At 41.6% G+C, this 25,571-nt stretch overlaps 1 protein-coding gene across 2 annotated transcripts in view; it reads left to right on the top strand.

The window, feature by feature from the left end:
* Positions 1-25,571, top strand: part of LOC112994467 (dymeclin) — a 218,362-nt gene that overhangs the window by 160,394 nt on the left and 32,397 nt on the right. For both annotated transcript variants that reach the window (XM_026118835.2, XM_064500291.1), the window contains exon 15: positions 17,731-17,913. In XM_026118835.2, the coding sequence (XP_025974620.2) occupies positions 17,731-17,913 (183 nt within the window). The remainder of the gene's footprint in view (positions 1-17,730; positions 17,914-25,571) is intronic.

Genomic DNA, 25,571 nt, shown 5'->3' with positions numbered 1-25,571 from the left:
TCCTTGGAGCGTATTTTCAGACTGATTCACCACCTGCGATGAGCACCCAGGCGCTGCTGTCTGCTGAGAGGTCTCAAATTCTAGGTCTTTATTTTCAGGTTAGTGGACTAATGTCCACGGGGATTTTACCTGCAGCCTGTTGTTGGTTAATGAAGCTGTATGGATCGAAAATAGCTTAGGTAAGCTGATTGCTAGCCACATAGGGAAAATTGTAAAATTCATTTCTGTTTAACTTTTTGTTTTACTTCCTAAATATTGGCTATAAAAATTAAATGTGGTTTTCTATTCCAAATACAGCTTAAACAGGAAGGATTTTAAATATAATTCCATTTAGTGCTGAGACCTACAATTATTTCATACACAGGACTGTCACTGGAGCACTTGGATGGTGGAGGAATTTTGTCAGTGGTGGAAACAACGCAGCATAGGTATGCTGTGTTGTCTAGAAAAATGTGCTCCTTTGAATACGTGAAGAGCCATCCTTTAAACTGCTGTCCAAAATCGGCTCTTTCTGCGTTAGCTGAGGTCTGGAAATGAATGCGCATTGGTGATTCGAAGTGAGATGTTGAGGGCTCTGGATGCAGGGAGCTGGGTGTAGCGAGCGCTCCTGATCAGAGCCGGCTTCCCTTCTCCTGGCTCCTTCCCAATCTAGTTAAACTTACCTGCTGTGCGGGGCTAATGCTCTAGGGAGGCCTGGGATTCTGCAAGCATCAATGAATTCTTCTCTCGTATTAATAAATAGAATTACATTTTGTGTTTGTGTGATGAGACTTCTGCATTTCTTCTTCCTCACTCTCCTTTTGCAGTTTGTGCTCCATAATGGGCTAAATGAAGTCCAATATTTAGATTCTTCTTTGATTTTTATCCTTGATTTATATGGTAAATAGAAAGCAGCTGTCTGTTTAAGCATCTAATTCTTGAAACTCTTCGGCCCCTCAAGCGTCATCTGGAAATAATGTAGCTTGTAAAACAAAGCTAAGAAGAAAAAGCAATGTTTGTTTTATGTGGGATGAATGACTTCAGTTGGGGTCCTTCTAATTCGGCCATTATGAGGGTTATTAAAAAGCAGTATTACAAAAGTGATTTCAAAAAAAGATTTTTTTTTGTGACTTGTATCTTGTGATTTCAGTTGATTATATTCAAAGCTGCAAGTACTTCCTAAATGGTCTGTCATTCCGGTTCCTCCAAGACAGAACCAAACTAATCTCTGCTATACATGGGTAGATGTTGAATGGTTCTCATGTTTCATTTACTCTCTAGAAAGAAATTGTCTTTTATAAGTAAGGTCTACATATTTATCTTGTAAATATGGGATTGCTAAAGAGTAGTTGAAATAAGGTCTGTGAACTGGAGTATTAGCCGTCTTTTAAATGTGATGAAACAAATTTAAAAGCTGTAAATTTTGGAGATTCAGTTACAGTGGATGAAAGATGACAGTACCATACATTGAAAAGAATGAAGTAAGCCTTATTTTCAGTATATGCAATTTAGTCATGACTTTGCTAAACAGCTAAAGCAAAATTAATGTTCTGGAAACATATAATATTAACGGTGTCCTAGTATCTTTTACCCATGGTATTTGTCTACCACTGCATTGTCATACATAAATCCTCTTCTGTCCCCTTCAGGGCAGTGACTCATCTTTTTCCACGTAATAGTTTGATCTTTCAGGCAAGGTTATGGGGTCTTCTGATGCTCACGTGTTTTCACGAAGGATGGCAGAGTTAATGATTTTAGCCTATGCAGCGTGTAACAAGTATTTCATTCACTGTCAGTCTGAACAATATTCAAACTAAATAAGAGCTGTAGTGTTTTGATGCCCTATAACATGTTCTCTGTTTAAATGGATATGCTGCAGCTCTATCTTATTTTTTTTAATTGTCTGAAGAAAAGTACTAATGCAGAACTCTGCCACCAAAGATAATGTTTTCCTAATGTTAACGTTTTTTAATGTTAACTGGTTTTCCAATAATGTTAAATGCATGCTACAGTTAAAATGTTCAGAAATAGGAAGTCTTCTCCAGGATCATCCAGTGACTATACTAATGATGTAGAAATAAAATTAAACTAACTTCCACATAAACTGGTCATGAGAGAGTTAGTGGGATGTAATTAATATTGTTTAGCTGGTAGTCTGTAAAAAATACTGCTTATCAGTAGTTTTGCTGAGCATACCAAATGTATATAGGCTCTTTTGCTGCAGTTGAATAGACCATTGGCAGAATGGGAAACTTCTACCAAATTAGATTAAGACTCCACATTGACATATGTCCATATTTGACAAATACTGACAAGAAAAGCTGAGATCATTTATTTTGTCATAACATTTTTTCAAAATTCAGAAGCCATGTAGTTTTCACAAAAGCATTTCAGTCTTTCTTTTGTGTACGTTTCTTCCATTTTTATATGTGACTAAGAAACTAGGTATGGGGCTTTTTAATTGCATTAGCCATGCACTGTTAGTCGTCTGACTTAGAGGTTCCACGTTTTTTCACATTTTTAGATCCCTTTGTTGGCTACTTTAACAAACTACTTCAAATACGATCATAAAATATTCTTTAGGATGTTGTTTGTTGACGGTGGTATATGCTGATATTTGTAATAGTTTTTTGTAAGGTGTGTGGATTCTGGCAATTTAAGTTGCATTCAGTATGAAGGTTGCCTTGTTTTGTGCTAACTTCCTTTCTTTCTGATTACTCTGAGTTGATGGCTTTTGAGGAGAAGTGACATTTCAGTATCAGGTTATTCTTGGGTATGTCTATCTCCACTCCAATTTTGAGCCAGAGGCCTATAAATACATTTGCTAAATATTAGTCATCCCCTCCTCCAGATGAATTATATTTTAGTGCAGAGAATATTACTCCTACCTAATCCCCCTATTTTTATATCATCAAAAGATAGCATTTTCAGAATAGACTCAAATAACCAATCTAGCCCAAATCTAAAGCAAGCTCTTTCATTTAGTAATAGCAAAATTCTGCAGTTCTGTCTGAATCCTTAATCAGTTCTTCCCTTGAAGTCAATTGGAAACTTTCCTGAGAAGACTCTGCATGAATTATCCTTAAACAGAAAGAACAAACTATCCTAAAATTCTGTGGCAAAGATGCTGCTGGCGTTCAGTCTGTTTAAACTTTCAAATATGGGTATGGAGGACTAATGATTTTTGCAGTTGGTTTTTGCATTGTCGTCTCTTTGCTAATACACTTGTAGTCAAAGGATTTTTGGACAAATACGTTGTAGTTTGCAAATACACAAAAATGTTCCTCATTCACTTTACAGGAGTTCCACAAAAGTCTTGTTGGTCTCCTGTGTTGTGTGTTACATATACAAATTGTATTAAACCTTATTTCACTTACAAATTCTCATTACTTGGGAAAACACCACATTTACTGTCTGCAGTTTATTTTAGAATATTCAGTGTTGCAGCAGATGATTTTAGGATCATCTGATTAAAAAACTTTGATTCTTTAAATTAATAAGACGTGGAAATAAATTCAAAGAAGTGGAAAAAACTTCTGACGTTAGCAAGTAGATCAGTGCATCAGAATGTGCCATCTCTCTATAATACAAACTGCTACTAAAGGCTTGTAAAAAGCCAATTATTTTGGTCATTCCGCGCATTTGAAGAAAGCTAAATGTTAACATCAAGAGGGGTTTTTTTTTGTTTTCTTATTTTTCCTTTTCTAATAATTACACAGTTATAGGACATGTTATCGATAATTTGCAGAAGAAAGTATAATTGGCACTTGCTTGCATCTTTGTACTCAGAAGAAATGTTTTGGATAAGACTTCTTGTAGGAGTGTGCTTATAAGAGAAGGTGACTATAGCTAAGCTAGTTGAGAGTTTGTTTTAAAATGAATGAGACCTGTCCCCAGATTAAACGATAGAATTTTGTGCACTGATTTAATACTGTGCATCTGCTGGTCTTGCATTTGAGAGAACTGATGCAAGGTATTGATTTTAGGCGAGCCTGAAGTGTGGTTCAGCATAAGCTGTAGGCAGAGTGTATCGCCGTCAGGAGTCTTCACAAGCCTCTCCATAGATTCTATTTATTACTACCTTGTAAGCCAAGATTTGATTAATTCAGGCTAATGGAGAGTTTTGAAGTGCCTGGATGAAAAGAGTGACAATATTGATCTTCAAAAGCATCTTTACTTGTTGTGTTGGTCTTCAGTAGGCTTTGCGTGCGTATGTGTGTCCTATTCCTTCGTGCGAGTGGGCTGCTCAGTTCACTTTTCAGGAGAGGTTGCTAATGCATGTGGTTGGTGTTTGTCAAACCTCCAGACAAACACAAAAATTCAATGCAATAGCTCTCCAGAGTGCAGCATTTCTGAAAAGAATGAGATTTATTTTTGTACCTTCTGTGTATTTTGACGATGTAGTAAAGCAACGCTTTAGTATTCCTAAAGCAAGGCTTCCATGGAAAAGTGTTACACTTCTGAACCAGAAGTATGTTACCATATGTTAAAAACATCTTAGTAGGTCTTTTTTTAAACATAGAGCCGTATAAAGAAAAGGAAATGGACACACAAGAAAATCTGTTCAACCCCTTTTAGGCTGCTCAGTACCAAATAATTAATTTTTACGTTGCTTTTCCTACATGAGGTATTTGTGAAACATTAAAACTTTTTGATGTTTCGCCCTTTATTTCAGACTGCTGCTTTTCATATTTTACAGCGAGGACTAACCAGTGAGGTTTGGGAAATCTTTCAGCTGGATGCTGTCTAAAAAAAAATCAATCCATTTATATTGAAAGGTGCTATATAGATATAAAAAAGTAGCGTAACAGACCTCTTCAGGTATCAGTCACTTGAAATTTGAGAAATCCGTCTTTAAACAGATGGCCAGAGGAGGCAAATGAGAGAACTGCAGGTGAAACAAGAGTTAGTGATTTTAAAAAGCAGAATATGAGGAAGATAGCGCAGTTCAGACTGTGGATGAATTGGTGTAAAAGCATTCACCTGTCAAATTCCTGCTCAAATCCGTCTGACCTGGAACACACCAAAGTGAAAAAGTGACTGTTTTGGACCTGTGCAGAGCCACACTTATTCCAGCTGTGTCCAGTTTATAGAAATGCAGTCACCCCAACTTACAATTTGGCATCTTGGAGATATTATCCCTCCATGTCTCAGCGAGGGTGGCTCTTGTGCTGATGTCCATCGTTAGTGGATGTCCACCTACGCTATCAGGCAAGCTAACTGCTATTAATTGGGTGTGTGGGTGGCCGAGGGACCGGATGATGGGATGAAGGAAAGTAGAAGTCTTTAAAGAGGATGAGTCAAATAAGATTGAAAGACGATCTGTCAACGAAGTGAGGAATGAAAAGGTTTCACTAAGCAGAATAATTGAAACAGGCAGGAATTCAAAACCCGAAATACCCTGCTAGGGCTGGTCCCTCTCCTGCTGCTCACGGGGAACATCACACGAAGAAAAATAAGACATTTACTGAAAACTGGTTTCCTCCAGCAGAGGATCAAATCACCTGGCCTGAAGAGAAGCATTAAAGAAATGGAGAATAGAGAATTTTAACTTTGTTGATCCCTGTTGAAAGTAGTGGATTCTTGTCCTCTGTGGACTAACTTTTGGGGGAAACCTGTCAAAATTTGGAGTGTGCAGGAGCAGAACTTTTGAAGAGCCTCCATTTTTCATGTTTGTTGAATTCTATAAAGTCACCCTAAGGTTTTTCATGGACTCAATGGGAAAGAGAAACTTATATTTCCCTTTCATGTAATTAGTGATTTCTTTTAAGTTTCTGCTTTCTTTGTGGTTTAGAAGCTAAGAGAGGTAGAGGAATACATTGTACCTTTCATATGCTAGATCAGTTTTTGTAAATACGAATTCTTTTGCAGAATTAACTAACTACAGGAACAATAACCCAGAAATTGGGCAAAAAGTAACAATTGTTAACATGCTATGAATTAGATAAAAACATGACAGTTAACTGTCACCACATAGTCTTTTATGTGGACTTGTAATTAAATCATATCTGAAAACACGTATACCCATTGGGATAGGGGGAAGAGGCTATGTTTTCAATTTTAAGATCGTGTCTGGCTTTTGAGGGTTTAACCCTGCAACTTTAATTTTAAAGTAAAGCAGGAGGGAGTTTTTGCATTAACACACAAATTCTCTCCCTTTTTATTTCTTGAGATTTATGTAAAAGCCAACATAATGTCATCTAACTTTTTCATGGAAGAAATAAATGTCTTGGTCATTCTCTACACTGGTTTTCTGCCAGTGAAATGCCAAATATTCCATTTCAGGGAAATGTCTTTTAAAACATTCCTAAGAGAAAAGATCTATTACCTTTATTTAATCCTGCTCTATTATTACCCCCTGCGCTGTTGGGAGAGGGATGGGGTTGACTGGCTGGCTACACTGCTGTGAAGCAAAGTGGAGACGAGCAAGAGTTTTGTTGCCCTTCAGATGCAGTACTGGAATTTGGTGGAGATTTACCAGAATCGTTGTGGGACGTATTTAGGCTTGATCCAAGCGGAGTGAGTGCAGCCTGCTCCTGAAGCCTATGACATCTTTTTTTAAGGACACTGTATTCTGCTGCGTTTTTCGGGGTACAAAGCTGGTGTGTGTGCAGAGCCTGCTCCGCTTGAGCAGTCGCCTGCGTCTTAACCCAAACACTTGACCTCAAGGAAACTCTTCACTAATAACAAAAAAAACCCACCCTATTCTCTCTAAAAAAAGAAGATGGATCATAACATTGCAGGTTATATATATATATTTTAAATTGCAACATACATAATTATTAAGACTTTACGTTCAATCTTACTAAAGTGAAAGAGCGAATGTGTGCTGCAGTTCCTAAAGGCAGGTCTTTAAGCTCCTCATCAACAACTTTTCCACAGTACTTAAAAAGAAATCAGGTGCTTATTCAATCCGGAGAAAAAGGCAAATTCTTGCCTGAACAAATAATTCCAAGTTTTCCTGTTCCCACACTTATCTTCTATGTTATGATATATCAAAACCATAGGAAGGCTCCTGTCACATTGCCCTGGGAAGAAGTTTTACTGATATTCCTAAAACATATTTTTCACAATAAATTAGCCATCTCACTTTGCCCTTGACTCTTTATCTGTTTATTAGAATTGATTAGAAAACTAGCCTAATTTGTAGGTAACTGATCATAAGCACTGGCTGGATTTTGGTACGGGACACTTGTGCAGCTCCACGCTGGATGTACAGCAGAGATGCACAAGTGCTTCTCTCTTGGAGCGCCGTGGTCTGACACCTTGCCTGCATCTTTCGCTGCCACGCTTTGTGAACCAGCTGTGCAAAATAAGCTTCATCCCAGAGTAGGTGAATCTTCATAAATGTTTCAGGAAATTCTATTACATTTGGTTGGCAATGCAGTTTTTTCCGTCTTTCTATGAAGACTGTTTTGCTTTAATATTTGAAAAATTATCTGTTGAAGTCTTTATAATAACAGGATTGATTATAAATATCGCCTTTTTCTCATTTTGGGCTGTTTACCTATGTACACAGACTTTCAGAATCCCTATATTGTTTTAATCTCAGTTAAATGCTCATTTTGGGGCATTACTTAATGCTACGGCCGTGTGCTTCCCTACCATTAGACAGGAAGCTGAGCAGTGTCACCAGCTTTGGTGTCTATCAGAATAGATGCAGGGCCCTTATCGGTGTCCCGGAGAATGCACTTTAAAAATAAGCTGGAATGTAGTAAAGACAACATTTAATCTCAAAGTTACTCCATTCATCTGGTTTTCCTGCTGTCAGCTCCCAAAAGTCTGCTGCTCATCTCCTTCCTATTTGCTTTTTCTTTAACCTGGGAGAGTGGGTCTTGAAATTCGGTGCTGGTGATTTTTCAGACCAGTCCTAGGCTTAATAGAATAAATGATAGTGTTACTAGCAGTGATGAGTTTTGATAAGTGGTAAGGTAAGAGAAAACAAATAAAAACACGTTGTTACACCTTTCAAAAGGGTTTACCTAGGGACGCAAATTTTTTCAGAAGACTGATAATGCCATTTTTCTTTTTAATATGGTAGCTTTCTAATATCCTTGTTTATCCATCTCCCTGAACTTTCAAAATATTTAATAGCATTTAAAGAATTCAGATAGGTGTAGTATGCATGCCAACTGGTCACAGAGAGAGTTGTATTTCTGAGTTAGTTTTCTAACCATGCTCTCATGCCCTACGTTATCAGAAGAATTAAAAAGTGTAAAATGATGGCTGTAAAGTAGCATATTCCTCCTCTTAACAGTTTGGCAATCTTGTACCACAAGATACCCTGTATCAAGTGTCTTATTATCTGAAACCTGAAATTATTATCCTGCACTGCTCATGTTTAAGGAGCTCATCAAAAGTTTTCTTTTCCCTTCTACATGAACGGCAGCCGGCCAAATCAACCTTTTTCATTTGTTTGCTTTTAATCATGTCTAATATTGTCAGGAGGTTGTTTATGACCGGGTAATGTCACTTCATTGATTTCTAGCGCTTCATTTTATCCCTTTTAACTTTGTAGTGGGAGAGAAAAAGAGGCTGGTGAGATGGCACCCGTGGGGGATTTTAGGCCACCGGTTAATTAACAATTTACCAAATTAATCCTAAGGAACAGAGATCATGAGCAAATGACTGTTTTCTCCTGCGTACTGCATTTAAAAAAAATCATAATTACTCATGAAATGTGAGACCAAGCCTTTCCAGTTTTCTTCTTTGTATTTCATGGTGATTTTCTGTTAATGTCTTATTCAACTTAGTTTACCTTTGCGGTAATTTTTTCTTGTTTGAGCAAATCAGTGATCTCGCACTGACAGCTCATCAGAGGAGTGCTAGATGGCCTCCCCAGTAACACCGCTTTGCTAGTTTTTTTTGACATTTCCCCAATTTGTAATGACTCAAAATGTCTGCAGAGTGAACTCACTTTGTTATACCTCACACAGAAATTTCAAAAGCAATTTTTGCCCTAAGGGCAAAAGCTTAAAATCTCCAAAAAAAAAAAAAAAAATTGGCTTAGCTTTACAGGGCTTTTGGGGGAGGGTTAGAAGGAGTGACTTCCGTGTGCGCTCCATTTGGCTTATTTTGGGAAAAAATTAGGCAAAGAAATAAGTATTTCTCTGATTAGGTTAGTATAGAAATAGTGGAAATTTGGTGCAGTCCATATTTATTATTGAGGACTCAGATCCGTAGTCTCAGTCATGATGTTCCTTCTCCTCAGGACAATCCAAATGGATAAGAATGGTGTTTTCAGCAGGACACAACTGTCGTAGGGCCAAGCCAGTGAAGGTGTTTGAATGTCAGGGCAAAGGTGCTCAACTGCTCTATATAACCAGCGAGGGACCAGCACAGAATTTCTGAATCCTGATTCAGGGCAGCTGACAGCTTTAGTTAGACAGAGGCATTTATTCAGTTGGTTTTGATACTTTCTCAGTTAGTTTCTTAGATGGTTTCTTAGTTTCTTAGGGGAACCTGGGAGTGCCACTATTGGTACTGTTGTTACTTTGATTGACACTGTTGGGTTTGAATGGTCTTTTTGCTTTCTTTTTGCACAGTGTAATATTTTCGAGCAATCGCCCTAAGCTTATTTCTTCTTGCTGATGGAAATAAGGGCTTCTGTACTTCATTTAACTCAGATATCGGATGGGGTAAGAAGAACGACCTGGAATGGGTATGATATAATAAGGACTGATATGATAAGGATTCTTAAATCTGGACTTCTAATACATACTAAAACACAAACATCTGGGGTCTTGTTATCAACTGTAGCCTTCTTCAAAAGATGTCAAGTGCTCCTTTTTGGAGGATCATTTGCTTCAGAGGTTTGTCAGAAGTCATCTTTAAGGAACACACTTTTAGGTCTAGAGATTTCATTAAGTAGCACTTACACATTAAATGGAAGCATGTGAAACCTTATGTGAAAGTTATATAAGACCTGCTGTGTAATTTAAAAAATGAGTTGGGAAGTGTAGAAGTTTTGTCTACCAGTTATTATTACATAACACTTCCTAACAATTTTGCTGGTGATGTTTTACAGCTAAGTTTTATGTTTAGTGCTTGAATCAGAAACTTTTTCACTTGAGTAACATCTCTAAAGTCCTTGAAGTCTGCTAAAGGTAGACAAATTCTGTTAATTAAAAACTATATCGTAAGGATCTAGTTATCTTTGTATGGTTGGGTTAAGGTTGCATGTGGAACTTGTCCTTTCCTGTTAAACCAGTCAAACTAAACAAAATCTTCACATACCTCTAGGGAATACTGCTTAATTTCAATGAGAAGTAGTGAGTCTGTAGAGAGTACATGTCTCCTTTCAGCAGAAAGAAAACTTCATTAATATTTCAAGCATGATTTGAGAAAAACACAGATTCACAAAGTTTCGGCTTCAATTTTCTGAGGATGAACAATGTCATTAACAGTTTCCCTAGCAACAGTTGCCTCCTAGGTTTTGTGGGACCCTATAAAATGGCTAGTTTAGTTCTACTAAATAGTATTTGCTTTTTGTTGTCCAGTTGCGTGGTGGCTTGGAAATACTGTGTTCTTGAATAGCCCACGTAGCGCTGAGTCCCTAGCTGGTGCCTGGCAGGTTTTCTGAGCACTGTGGTGGGTCCCCTGGTGCGGGAGCTTCTGAGGGCGCTTAGACTGGCCTCTTAAGCTTGGCCTCAAGTAAATGCCTTCCCTAGTCATTTATTTTTCCTAAGCCCACTGGGGTGAGAATCATTCAGGCTTTGTTTGATGTATATGTTTGATTTGTCATTTTGCTGCCTCTGGAAATTATGGGGGGAGGAGACTTGTCACCCCTTTCTCTTCCAAAGTGGAATTCCTTACCTGAATTAGATGCCTAAATTTATGGTATAGAACAAGGGAAGAGCCTCCCAAGAATGGAGTTTGGAAAAACTGGAGCTCTGAGCTGGGATGAAATGCAAAAGGGGGGGAACTCCCTAAAATCCTGTTCTCTGGAATTGAGCACCGTCTGCAGTGATACCGAACCTGCGTCTCACAAAAATGCCAAAGCCTGAATCTCTGTCTTGCACGTCGGCACCTCGGTCATCCTGTTGGGTCTAGATGATTGGATGTTCTTTCCTTTTAAAACAGAGGAGCCCTGCTTATAGAGTAGCTTAGTAGTCGTAGCGTTCACCTTGGAAACGCGAGATATTTGTCGAATCTCTCTAATAACCAGACTGGAGGTTTGGCAAAGCGGGGGCATGTTCTGTCCTTCCTGCTTAAGTTTTGCCGTATTGCCAAAACAGATTCTCTCCAAAAAAATAGCGTGGAGGAGACAACGCGGAGCTGGAAGCTTGAACACCTGGTTTTTGGTACCCAGGTGATTTTGCAGAGCTGGACTGAAATCCACTGGCTGCTGTTCGTTCTGTGAAGTAGTTAACTGGCCATCAGTTTTAGCAGAGTCATTTCCATGCCACCATTAGCTGCACAGAGTAGCGTGAGTACAAGAGTTAAAACATGTTTCCCAGTTGTAAAAACCTCAACACTGGATAGAGCATGGACAGTGCAGAGTGTGAAGCATCACCAGGAACCATTACAGCAAGAAGGGAACTTCCACCAGTGTCTGGGAAATTTTGATTGGGAATCAGACTTTATAGGAGGATAGAGATAAGTTTAAATATTTTAATGTGAAATATTTTAGGAGGAGAACTTGAAAGCTAACAAGTGCTTAGGTTGAAGAAAAGATGAAGGCAAAGACGTGGCCAGGAGTTGAGTTGTGGATTAGCTGTAGGTTGGCCAGATAGTGAACACAGTACAGTAAAGTTGCATGAGAAGTAAAGCTTAAAGCATTTGACTGTGTTTGTAGAATTGTACCTCCACTCAAATATATGCATGTCCTCCTAAGCAGCTCTTCTGTTTTCTTTGTCAGTGGCTACTGAAGTCAAACTCTCTGGCAAACGGGTCTTCAAAGGGTGAAAGAAGTTGGGCTTGTTGCCTGGGCAGGTGCCATGCTGCTTTTTTTCCTTGGACCAGACTACTCCCAGGCTGTTTCCGCTGGCAGAGGATGCCCCACCACTGCCCAGAGAGGCTGTGGACTCTCCATCCTTGGAGATGCTCAAATGCCATCTGGACACGGTCCTGGGCAACCTGCTTTAGATGACCCTGCGTGAGCAGGGGGGTTGGACTAGATGATCCCCAGAGGTCCCTTCCCACCTCAGCCATTCTGTGATTTGGTGATACTGCCTCTAGTGCAGCCTTGTTGCAAGGGAAGAGTTTTTCACTGTGATGCAGGGTAAAAGCACATATTTCTCTTGGGGGACGTTGCATTACCAGGTAGGGCTGGCGTGACAGGATGGCGTGAGAGCACTGTCTACTTGCTCGGTTCTTCCCGAAGGCCATGGCAGTGAGTGTCGTGACGGTAGGTTTATTTAACAAAGTGTCTGGCAACAAACTTTGCCCCCGATGTGACAGCCCTACTTTCAATCCTAAGCGGTAATCAGAGATGACTGGGTTAGTTTTGAGGTTATATTCACTGTAAGCCCTGCAATTTTTCACTTAATACCTACTTCCCCAGAATTAAACATTATGGCCAAAAGTTAGCTGGGTTGGACATACGACAGCCAGAGCGCATTATGCTGTATGTATGCCAGTAAAATAGCTATCCTGCGATAAGACTTCTGTTACCGAATGATTGACTTTGAAGTTCATTTGTGCATTAAATATAAGAACAGCTTGCTTGTGCATTTCCTTCTCCCCCCCCCCTTTTTTTTCCATCCCGTTGGCAAAGCGAGTTTATTTTGTTGAAGGTTTTATTTTCTGCTGAAAATGCAGGAAATTCAGACAGCTCTCTTGGAAGCTCCCCAAAGCTAATACAAACAAGATACATATGCTTCTCCTAAAGTAACTAAAAATAAAGTAAATTATTTGAAACTATTTAACTGTAGAAATTCCCCTCTAAAGAGGAAAGGGAAGTTTACATAATTGTAAGTGTGGATGCTGTTAAATTATGTTATCAAGGTGAAAATCCCTGGAGTGCCAGCTTGTCTGTTCCGCACTAAACAGTACATTACACGGGAGTTTATAAGAGCTGCTTTACAAGCAGGCATGGAAGAGAGAGCTGCTGCACATCCAGAAGGACAAGCGCTCGAAGCAGTCCTAATGTCTGTGCAGCTAGCTGAAAAAAGTGTAATGGAAAATCAGCAGAGGCTGTCTGCTCCTCTCGGCTTTTGGGGGCTGCAGCTGGTGGACCTGGAATGATGGTTTGCTGAAACTTTCCTCCCTACCATCCCTCGTGAAAAGAAGGATGGAAATAGCTCTCAGGTTGGGGTTAGTGCAGCAGGCTCAGTCTTTTTGATATATGTTAATTATATGCTACGTGTATCCTTTTGCTTTCCGTTGTTGACAAAATTGCTTTTCAGGTCCTATCTATTTCATGAACGTAGCTGATTATGATTGCACATTTTTATATAGTATGTTCCAAAATTCTTGTTTTTGGGGGGGAAAATCTCTGTGCATTATGGCATGTGAAGAATTACAGTGAGGTGTCACAGATGAGTGCTCAGACCTCAAGAAAGGCCGTGATTAAGGCTGCCTGTGCAACCTTCACTCTCACCTCTTTTTTTCTATATATCCTTTTACCCACGGGGTCACATCCTGTCGCAGAGCCCGGGCCGGGCGGTCCGCACTGAACGCACGACGTGGCCCTGGCACACGCACGGTGCCAGACCCGGTGTTTGCCGCACCTTCGTCCCCGATGCTGGGCTGGGAGGACGGACCGGCCTCGTGCAGGACGGCAGCAGGAGCCAGCGACCTCGAGGAGGGGGCAGCCCGAGCCAGCCTCGCCGCTTTGACTTTGGAGTTGCTAGCGGGGAAACTTTGTTAAAGCCTCCAGACTGCCCTTTGGCTCATGAGGGCCAAAGAAAAAAACATTGACCCATTTAAGTGAATTCTAGCTTGCAAAGAAAAGAACAGCGTATTATAACATAACACATGGGCGAGAGATGAGCGGCAGCGACCTGAGCTATGTCGTGACTGCTTCCTCCGAGAACGTGCCCATTTTGCTTGTATCAGAGGAAAGAAAATAGCGAAATAATTTTTATCTCTGGTTTTATTAGACTAGACAAGACACGAGGGATGGTTCAGCAAAGTTAACCTGAATAATACGTGGCGATGCCTCTTTTTTTGCTTGGGAATTAACATTTAGAGGCTGGAGATTTGCATTTGTTCATGATAGGACTTTTAAAACCAGCTCTTTATTATTATAGAATTTAAAATTAATTTAACATCAAATTAAGAGGAAGAGAATTCACAGTGTTGGGATGGTAAGAACCAAAAGACGGGTACCATAAATTAAGCGTGTTTTTAGCGATGCTGAGTTCTTGCATCCCCCGCTGACGGTGACCGAGCGACTTGCCCGTAGGAGGAAGGGACCCAGCTGCAAGCCCCTACCTGCGTCCCGTGGTGAGGCTGCTTTATTTCCCCGGTACTTTTGAACCGGGTTTGCACAGCGGTGTGTTGTGGTCTTTTAGCAGTACATCATTACCGAAGGCTCTGAAATGCTTTGCCAAGCAGGGTGTCATGCTAATTATTAATTATATTTCAGTTAGCAAAAAGGAAAAGCAGCAGGACTTCACGATGGTTGGAGTCTGGAGCATGCAGCTCTGCCCACAGTTTGCCCATTTGCACCTCCAATTTGTGTTTCTTGTTAGCGTTTATGAAACTCGAATTATTGTTCCTGTTTCTGTGCTTGCCACGTTTTCCTCCGCAGCCTCTCAGCTTGTTTCCGTTCTCTTTTCTCTGGCATTGCCGCTTGTTTGTTCCTTTTGTTTTTGACAAAAGGGGCACGGACTGCCCCGGACGGTACCTGGGTCTTCTGTACATGTCCCTGCCTGGTCTGGGCCTTGGGCGACTGGAACGTGACCAGGCATCTGGCCCTTTGCCTGGCTCTTTCTGTTTAAAAATGAAAATATTTTCCAATACTTAGCACATTTAATTCCTATCCTGAGGAGGAAACAGGAGGTATGTACAGTTACTTACAGTAACGTTAGTGCTCTGCCCCATCCCTTCCCTTCGTTGGCTGGATCGCCATCTGAGAAAGTTGGTACCAAGCCTTTAACTTCCCGTATTTTTTTTTTAATGATGGATATAGACATTTCTATGGGTATAATCAAAAAGGAGGAAAAAAAAAAAAAAAAGACTGACCTGGAGTGGTGTTCATCAGTACTGACATCGGCATTATATGGGCAATGTTTTGTAGAGGAATACTGTAACAAATTAAAATGGGCAAAGCACGTGGAACGTGTCAATTTTAGGCAATAGGAAAATGCCATTGCTTCTACCTAATCTCCCATCTGAAAGTACAGTTTAATTCTACCTGTCCCCCCAAATCAGTGTCTTGCCACCCCTGCATCCCTGTCAAGAGCCAACCCAGTCCAGAAAATATTTTTACAAGGCTGCCGTGGTTGGTGTCGCTGTCTTGGTCATATGTGTTCTGGGTCGCAGCTGCGTTCAGCCGGTCTGAAAGTCATTACGCAGGGTGATAAACGCCCTTTCTTGAGCTGTGAAATGTTTTTGTAACCTTATTTATATCTGCCTTGACGCCATGTCTCGGTGCGGAGGTGCCGTGGCTGGATACTGGCGATACAGAGCAACAAAAGCGCGCGACGGTTTATCAGCGCTTACGGCATTTCTCCATTGTCTCATCCAAACACTGTCCTTGGCTTTCTGTTTGTTTGTTCCTGTTTTGAAAAGTTTTAAGCTTTTACAAATGCTTTTAATCGCTAATTATAGGCGCGTACAGCTCTCCAGATAATATGTATGCAATGCTGGGATTCAGTCCCACATCGTTTTCTTTTATGGAGTTCATTCTTCATATAAATGCTATTTTTAGCGTGCTCAGCTGCAGGTAAAAAGCTGCACTGTAGCTACCTAATTTCTTCATTGGGATTCCAGATTCGTCATCCGGAGCCGCCGCCGGAAAGCAAAACCGGGCGGCTGGTTCTGGCCACCAGCTTTTAAACGAACTTTCGTTTCTGAACTGTAGCCTCTAGTTCAGTTTGAGCTGTTTGAAGCTCAGCAATCGCAGTGTCTGTCTCCTCTTGAAACAGCGTGTTTGCAGGTGCTGATGTGGTTAATATGCCCTCCTGCGCTGCGAGCTTAGCCCACGTGGACGATGCCTCGCCGTTTCCTTACGGTCACAGTAGTTACCTTGCCAAAATAAAGTCACAGGGAACAGGACACATCCTTTTCACTTTAGTGTCTCTTTTCGATTGCTTGTGAGGTGCCTACACTAGCTGAAGAGCTTTTCAAAAGCCACCTTAATGCGCCATATTCAGAAATGAATCCAACTTGGTAGGTAAGTACCGTTCTGCAGACGCCTCAGCCAGGTCTGAATTTTTCCTTGGTTTCCAGATGAAGCAATTATTTCCAGTTTTGTCCTGTATTTTGTCTTATATTTCTGTGTCGTTTGCATTTCATCGTGTCTAACTGGCATGCTGTTTTGTGTCATGCCAACCAGGAGACTCCAGGTACAGGACCTGCCTGCGTTTTGAATGTAAGGATTGCTTCTGCCAGAAGAACATGATGCCACTGGCAGATTAAGTAGCTGCAGCGATGGGTTTTGTGAGGGTTTCTGCCAATGTTATTAGCTACACTGCAAAGATAATTCAGGTGGTTGAGGCAGTCGTTTGAGAAAAATTAAAAAAGAAAAAAGAGAGAGGAGGAGATCCTCACATTCAGAAGAAAATCCGTAACCTCCACAGTCAGTCAGGCATCGTCGCTGAAGAATAAGGTGTAATTGGAGCGTGTGCGCGGGATATTGTTCTTCAAGCGAGCATGTCAGGCGGCTTTCATCACTCCTGTCTCCGGCGTGCGTGAAGAAGACAAGCTGTCGGGGTAACCAGGCGGGTGACAGTGCTGCTGCATCTCAACAGCAGCCTGAGCAGGACCGGCATTGCCTTCCCCGCACCGAGGCACGGTGCAGGGCCGGCGGGGAAGGAGCGGAGGGCTAGGAGAATGGGGTGGTCTTCTGCAAGGCCATATCTACGCTTGCGTGAAGACGCTGTAATTACACCTTTGCTTCCCAATGCAAGTAGCCGGAGCAAAATGGTAGCAGAGGATTTTGCTCTTTATAGGTTTCTAACTCGTCTACGTACAGATTGAATGAGAGTCCAGCAAAATCCTGTTGCAAGCACAGCCCCATCATGAAGCACTTAAATGCCTTGGGAGAACTCAGGACATGACTGCTTTGCAGGCAGTCGGCAAAAGTAAGCACGAGTGCTTTCAGTTCAGACTAACCAGAAAAACTTTTGGTAGGATTCTTCTTGTTCTCACAATCCAGCATTTGGTATGTCTGAGAGAGCTAACGATATGAACAAAGTAGATTTGACTTCTTTTCCTATGCCCGGGGGAGGACCTCTCTCCAGCCCCTCCGACAAGGGCTGAGCTGAAAACGTAGTAAATTAAACATAGGCTGAACTGCTTTTACTTAGCACAGGAAGGGCTGAAAAGACTAAATTCACTTAGCCCTTAGTGAATTTGGCTGCCTGCAGTATGTTATTGCTCTTTTGGACAAGAAGATGGCTCCTTTTGAGGGACTTGAGCTACGAGGTAAATGGATGCATTACGTTCTGGTTTCCAGTCTGGTTGGTACAGGAGCAAACATATCTCTTCCCAGACATTCAGGAATGCCAGATTTGTTCACCATTGAGACATTAGCCAGCTAATAGCTCCATTAGTAATAATTACCTGTGCACCGTCTTTATTACCTAATGTATTTTACAATGGAAAAGGGCATGCTAACCTTTTCTTCCTTCCTTAAAGGCGCAGGACCTGAACGTGATCGAGGAGGTGATCCGAATGATGCTGGAGATCATCAACTCCTGCCTGACAAATTCCCTCCATCACAACCCGAACCTGGTGTACGCACTGCTTTACAAGCGGGATCTGTTTGAGCAATTTCGAACTCACCCTTCCTTCCAGGATATAATGCAAAATATAGATCTGGTAAGTAATACATTATTTAGAGGGTGCTTACACTTTGTTACTTGATCGCTTTATCCTTTCAAGAGGTGGAAAATATTCATCGTCTCTAAACTGCTAAGTTTCTTTTAGAATTTATTAAAATGTTGAGTTTCCCTCCCCTATTTTCTGGACTGTCACTGTGACTTACTCTGGGCAACATCTTTACTCAGTAGACCCAGGACTCGTTCAAGGGGATTTTGAGATGCCTCTGGTAAGGAATTCCCAACCGGTGGCAAATCTTTCACGCCCCTGAGGAAGGACAGTGTCAGCTTCTCCTAACTTCCCCTTGTAGAAGCCTGTCTCTCTGGACAGGAAAAGCAGGATTTCATGATCAAGCAATCATTTCTCTTACTTCCTTCACCAGACTATGAATGATTATGGGGGACTTTCTTAAAGAGCTGAGAGCAGGCATGCAACCACCTCATTCCCTGGGTTGTATCTGAATTTAAGTTACTTTCACCTCCAAAGTCTTTGTCCACAGCAGTCTGCAATCCTTTTGGGTAGGTAGACATTTCAGTAGAAATCACTGTGGGTCAGAACCTGCTGTCAGTGTGGCTCTCAACTGACAGCATATTGGAGCATGACTTTTGAAAACAGTTAGTAAGTAATTTCTGCTCTAATACTGGCTTTAGTATTCATATTGAGAAACTGAGTGACGATCCCTGCTAGAAAACAACAGATTTTAAGTGCAACAAGCATTTCTCTCTCCTCTAGTTGGTACTTGCAGAGCTGAGCAACACTTGAGGTCATGCCGTGACTGCTGGATGCAAGATATTGGAAGTGCAAGCTGAACAGGGCGCTAAATTTCTTCCTGCATTGAATAGTTCATTTATTTCATGTGAATACAAATCTGTGGAGGTTCTCTGTTTCTATTGGCTTTTATGTTAAAATATTACAGAAGATGGACAGATTTCTGATGCTTCCATAAATGGAAGTAACTTGTACTGTTGACAAAAATGTTTGACTGTAATCCTCTTTGTCCCTGTCCCTTCCTCTTCTGTTCTCACTTCATCTTTTCTGGTCCTGCAAGAGCTTGGAGCTCGGAGGATTCCAGCTGAAAGCTCCCCGGCTTTTGGCAGCTGCAGAGTACAGGCAGTATGACACTGCCTGGATGACTGGGACAAGTTATCTTCAAGTTGCGTAAAGAGGGAACATGGTGCACTCAAGATGACTGAGTTCTTCATTCCTGTCTGAGATAGGGAACTTTTCAACTTTCCTTGTCCAAAATGAGGAAAACCAGTGGTGGCCAGGTACTTCTGCCTGACAGTCCCACGCCTCCCACAGAAGGCAATATGTCCTTTCCTTTGTAACAGTTAAATGGAGGTTCTCCTTGACAATTTAAACAATTCCTCCCCAAAGCTAGTTAATATTGGGTTACAGCATAATGCCAGTTACATTCTGAAACTATTTAAAGCTTTCCAAGGGAGCATTTTGAATTTTTAAAAAGCTCCTTTGTTAGAGAAGCAAGGATGTCAAAAAAAAAAAAAATTTTTTTTAAATGTACCTGTCACCAGCTGGCAAGTGGTGAGAGCTGTCAGGTTTGCAGATCTGAATAAAAGATGAGATTCAGCTGACTGCTCTTCTACCCTGTCACATCCTCCAGTTCATACGTGCTATCAGCACTGCCACCATCCTGTGCAGAGCCAACCGTTTTCTTGTACGTGGTACAGCCATAATATTTTAACTGGTCTTCCTACCACTTGAAAGAGTGACAAATCATGTTACCTTTACTATGCGTGTCAGGGGAACTTGTCTAGGACCATGCAGGCAGTAGATGTCTGAAAAGAACCGAAAAGTGCTCCTGTTTTCCAAACTTTGCTCAAGCTTTTCTCTGCGATGACGGGAGTGCAAGTTCCACCCTCATGGTCACTCAGGATGTTGTGAGTGTCTAAAGTGTAAGTGTGCTCCAAGAAGGGTCAGAAACTCATGGAGGAGAGGAAAAAAAAAAAAAGTCCTTTAGAGACTGTAAAGCACAAAAATGTGGCTACGCTCTTTGGCTCAAGAAATTCCTAAATTGTATGTTGTAGGAAGCTACGAGGTTATGCTTACTCCTGGGGAAGAGTTTGCTGTTCTTGAGCTCCTCTTACGTTCTTCTTTAAGCATCCACCCTGGCCTACGGTCAGCAGTGGAATGGGGAGCTAGCCAGGCTTTTGGTCTGACCAAGGCTGGCTATTCGAAGGGCGATGGATTAGCCAGCTTCCCATGCATCAGGGAGCTCTGTCAGGTTTCAGGCCGTTGCGCTCAATGTAAAGCGGTAAATTTGCCTCTCTGGCCCAGGGATGGTCCCAAAGCTTGTAGCTCATGGGTGTAAATGGTTGTAAATTGTTGTAATGGGCGGGAGGGGAAGAGGAAAAGCCACCTTTCTGAAGCCCCGAAGCACCTCTGCTTGGTTGTGCTGCGCATGGATCCCATCCATCGTTACTTTTTCTGGTCGTTGCACAGCTAAGAACGTTTGGATGGTCTCTATCCTCAAGTAGAAATGTGAGCGTGATTTTCGTGATCAAATGCCACTAGGCATCCCCAGCTGCAGAAACCATGTGCATCCCTCTGTGCTCTAGTGTGGCCCCTTCTACTGCGGTGGGAGAATCAAGCCTTGCAGGTAGAAGCCTTCAGCAAAATTCTGCTTGACACTGGGCATAAGAATTTCTTATCCTAAACTGTAGTCTAGATTTGTATTTCATATAGAAACAGTACCATATAGTATGCTCATGTTCTCTGTTGAAGATAGTCGACTGAAATGCAGGATTTGTGCAATCTGTAATGATTTTGTGACATTAAAAACTTGCCAGGTTGCTTTGTCAGGAATGTATAAAGTAGAGATGACGTATCTTTACTTCAGTATTTTTTTTTTTCTCTGTTGCATACAATGTTCTCATAAACCAAATAAGGAAGCATAGAAGAGGTAAAAATACTGAAAGGTGGATGTAAAATTGGTTGAGAAATGTAGGGAGAAAATAGTAACTAGTCGTTAACTGTGCAAATGGAAAGATGCTTCTGCTACAATCCTGTGTGGGTACAGAAAAGCAGCATGGCCTCGAGGTGTCCTTCCAGCCCACTCGTGCTAGCGATGTGGTGGCCGGATTACTCCGTCTGGTTTTAGGCACCATGCAGAAAGATGTGGGCCAGCAGCAGAAATTCTGGAGAGGATCAAGAGCTGTAGAAAACATGACCTCTAAGGAAAGAGAGAACTAGCGCTGATTAGCCAAAGGAAGGAAGACTAAGGGCGATGTGATGCTCTTCCAATGAAAGACTGCTGTAATGAGAAAGGGAATAACCTGTTCTTCGTACTTGTGGCACATAGGACGGGTGACTGGTGTAAAATGTGGCGAGGCAGATTCGCAGGCAGGTTTAGCAAAAGCCTTTCTCACGTTAATAATAGTGAAGCACTGTCAGGGTTTGGACTGTTCAGGCTACTCTGCAATGGTGATACCGGAGATAACGCGTACCTGTGCGTGCTTCATAGCTGAGGGAAAAACTGGTGAACGTTTAAGGGTCATCACTAGCTAGAATATTACTTCCATTGAAAACTACTTACATCATCTGCCTCTAGGTTTTTATAAATAAGCTAAAAATCGCCATCACCAGCTGATTGAGAACATATGGGTGCAGTTAATGCTGTGCAGAAGAAACTGAAATCAAAATGCCTTCTGTTTCCTATTAATTTACTTTTCATTTTAGAAAGTCATCTTAATAGGATACTGGGCATCTTGTTTAGCTAACTGGGATATGCTTCCCCTGGATGGTGAACAAAGAGGAACGCTGTCGTTCCTGTGCTGGCCTGCTGCAGAAATGTCTCAGCTGTAAACTATCTATACGCCTCTGTTTCAGAGGTGGTCCATAATTTGGTCACCCATCTCAGATGCATCAGGAATTTGGCAGAAGCTCCTCACTGGTAATTACTAGAGATGAATGTGTTTTGTGACCATGATGAGAACTCATTGGCTTTCATTACTTTCATATTTTCTGAGACCTCGATCAGCTAGTGGTAGATACAGTGTCGTTAAACAGGCTTAACGAGGAGCTGCTAGAATTTTGTTTGCAGAATAGTCTGATAGAAATCAGGAGGTCGGGAGCAATAGTTTAAAGATTTAAAGGATCAGATTGATGCAGTTTCCGACGAGGAATTTAATTCTCCAAAGATATTTCCCTGCTCGATTTTAAAAGCGGTGGAGTTGGCTTGGCTCTGCTGTAGCAACTTTTGTTTCAAGCCCTGCAGGACTTGCAGTGAACATTATAACTAATCTTTCATGGCTTTCCTTAAAACGCTGATGGAAAAGCCTCGATCCTGCTAATTGCTCGAGCCTGGCTAAAACCTTTTAGTGATTTCCCCATCTACCCTCAAATGCTACCAATGCTCTTCTGAAAAAAAGTTGCTTGAAAATGGGAGCATGGCAGCAGAGGACGTCGAAAGGCTGACAGGTCTTTGAACATACTCTCGTTTCAAGATGAATCTGATTTCCCCCCCTCCAGCACTTTCAATTTGCTGACAGACCTGCATTTCTCTTGTTATTGACCCCCCCCCCCCCGGAGCCGTTTCATTGCTTGTGAAGCTCCAGCGAGGGTCATCTTTGCCTCGCGTTTGCTCCGAGACGGTGGGTGTGACCGCTGGCCGCTGCTCCTCGCTGTGATTTATGGTTTCCTAAGGAATCTGCTTAGATGAAGTGCTAATCCTGTAGTGCTTTATGACAAGAGGTTTGTTTTCTCCTTTTTTTTTTTCCCCTCTCCTTTCAGTGTGCTGTGCATACAGCATGTTACTCTATTGAGGCTGGAAACGTAAAATAGCAATGTCCAAATATGTAAGTGTCTTTCTCTTTTCATAGCTTTACAAAGAGAAAAGAAAGAAAAAGGAAGAGAAAGGAATCCAAACTTTTTAATTTGGTGCCAAGTTATTCTTCTCCTTTTGCAGAGTTAACCTTGAAAATTGTGGGCAGAGGAGGCAGCAGTGAATCGTACTGTTATTTTTAGCGAGTTAAGAGTTGTAGTGTCAGGCAGCGGCACGGCGCTGTGGATGGGTTGGGGCCTCGCAGCACTTCAGTTTACTCTGAAAGGATCCAAGTGGAGAAAACATCTTGTCCTTGATAGCTCCGCTGCTCGGTGGATGCTATCGTAAATACAAATGAGTGTTTCTTTACTTCAGAGTGTCGCTATCGGAAACAATAGATGGGCAAAATAATAGATGCTGTGGATATTCGCTCAGAATCTAAAAAAAAAAAACCCCTCCGAGACCTAAAATGCCTCTTTTAAATCCATCTACATCACTCTAGCTTCCTGGTAACACTTTTCATCTTTGGAAATATTTTGTAAATGTATTGGTTATGAAACAAAAGTACTAAAGATGAGTCTCCGCGGGAAAATTGACCTCCTACGTGGAGATGCTTTATGGAGAACGATTTTGGAAATCACTAGAGAGAGCAGGTTTCATTAAGAGGTCCTCGGTATATTAATGGCACAAATTCTTGCGGCATGTCTGCGCTGTGCAACAGAGCATGGAGATGACCGAGCTCACGGCAGCCAGGGCACCTCCGTGTAGCACCAGGCGGGTAGGTAGCTCTCACAGCCAGGATTGGTCCCTCTGAATAGGGCAAAGCCCTGTGCGCTGTTAATATGCTGTTTTATCTATATACCGGTAAGATATTGCTGATGAGGGGCTGTCTAATCCAACATTAACATGCCTTTTAATCTCTATTAAAATAGAAGCTGCACTGGAGAGAGGTTTTTTAAGTTGCTTGCACGGAGATGGCCTTTGGGGACGCACCGTGATTCGGGTGCAAGTAATTCACAGGGACTGGTCGAGTCACTTGCTGCAAACTTTGCAGGGTTTTTTCTGTTTTCTTAGATCGGCTGCCCGAGTGATTAGTGAAAATAACAGCTTTCAGAATACCCAAAAGAGATACCACAAGAAAACGATGATGTGGCTGTGTCTCGGCCTACTTTTTGTTTGCTGTGAGAGCTGCTTTTTCCTATGCATTATGGTAGTATGCTCAGCACTATGTTTTAAAGCAGCTTCTAAAACTTGAAACTCATTTAACATTATCCAGCCAGTTTGCTTTTTCTGCATTATTTTCCTTTTAAGTGGACAAGGAGTTGAAATCTGTTCATTTTCAAGATTATTTTAAATGCAGCTCTGTTACTTATTTAGGGAAAATACTTAAGGCACTTTCAAAGGAAAAAGCTATCCTTAAAATCATGTTAAGCTTTCATTTGAATCTTTTATATTTGGGCAGGTAAGTAGGTAAAGTGTTTGGCCTTTGGCTACAGAGGAGAAGGGAACTGGGGCAGCAGGGAGGTAGATGCTACATGCTCTTTGGTTTTATTCCTGATAGAATGGTAAAAAGCAAATACTTCTTCTAGTGTGCCCTCTCTATAGCTCCTCTCTTTTTCTTCGTATGACGGGTACCTTGTTGAGATGCTGTACTGATTGGGTTAGAAAGAGAATTACTCCAGTTCGGTTTTGTCTGACCTAGGAAGACAAATAACGCTTAGAGATACGTATTGTTATTTCAATAGATTTTTTTGTTTGTTTTAAATGCTAGTCTTCACCTGCATACCAAAAATACCCGTTCAAATCACTGCAAACCACTGACGTACCCTGAAAATACTGGCAGCCTAGCTCGCTTTTATTGTGTGTGAAATACAACTGAACAAAGATTGGTTTACCAGAAAAAAAAAAGGTTGTTTTACAGAAAAATCTTTCAAAAGCAGGTCAAGATTGGAGGGTTTGACTTTACAAAGTAGGAAATGCCAGAATTCAGGTAGTATCTGCAAGCTTCATTCAGGTTTTGTGCTTGCGTTATATGATAGCATTGTATCCCTTTGATTAAAAGCCTAATATTACGTTATGCCTTATGATAGTATTTTATCCCTTTGATTGAAAGCCTAATTTTACATTTGGTTTCGTTGTGGTTTAGCAGAACTTGAGCTAGCAAGGGAACAGCAGTGGGCTGCAGTCTCTGTACCAGCCTGCCTGGCTTGAGGGTAGGTTTCGCCGGTGATTCCTCGCAACAGAGGAGTGTTGAAACACGGGAAACACTTTTTTCTTTCTAAGTCTGTGGGCAACTCTCTCATCCCTCTATGAGCTGCATGTCCTCTACCAGCCATTTGTCCCAGTCTATGCCAAATTCTTGGCAGTCGGTGGGATTGCTCAAGCTGTTCCTTGCCGTTTTGCTGTGTGGTGTCTGGTTCCTCTCTCCAGCGCCTTGGCTGATGCACTCTACGCATCCTCCTCCTCCTCTCTTTCACAGGTCGGAGATCACAGCACTGCAGCATCCTTATCGGTAAGAGTGTGAGACTTACCCGCTACATCCGCCAAAGGTGGTCAAGTCCTCTCTTATTCTAGTACTTGAGGTTTTGTAAGGACCTTACAGAAGGCTACACCTGAATTCTCACTTGACTGATTTCCACACTTTTGTTGTTTGAAGCCAAAAAAAAAAAAAATTCCCCAAAGCAACTTCTAGCAATTGTAATCTGTCTGTATCTCCCTTGTTTGGTGCTTCACAGTTTCTGGAGAAAATTGCTCTGCAATCTGGTAGATCTACCTGCTCAAAACAAGGGCCAGAGTTTCTAGGATCACAACGAATTTGAATCCCAGGGTAATCAAGCCATCAGCTGTCTTTGTTTTATTAACAGCAGCTGAGCTGTGA

Source organism: Dromaius novaehollandiae, chromosome W (assembly GCF_036370855.1).
Source record: "Dromaius novaehollandiae isolate bDroNov1 chromosome W, bDroNov1.hap1, whole genome shotgun sequence".
In the NCBI taxonomy this organism is placed as follows: Eukaryota; Metazoa; Chordata; class Aves; order Casuariiformes; family Dromaiidae; genus Dromaius; species Dromaius novaehollandiae.
Note: the sequence above shows the minus strand (reverse complement) of the source record. Positions and strands in the feature narration are given on the sequence as shown.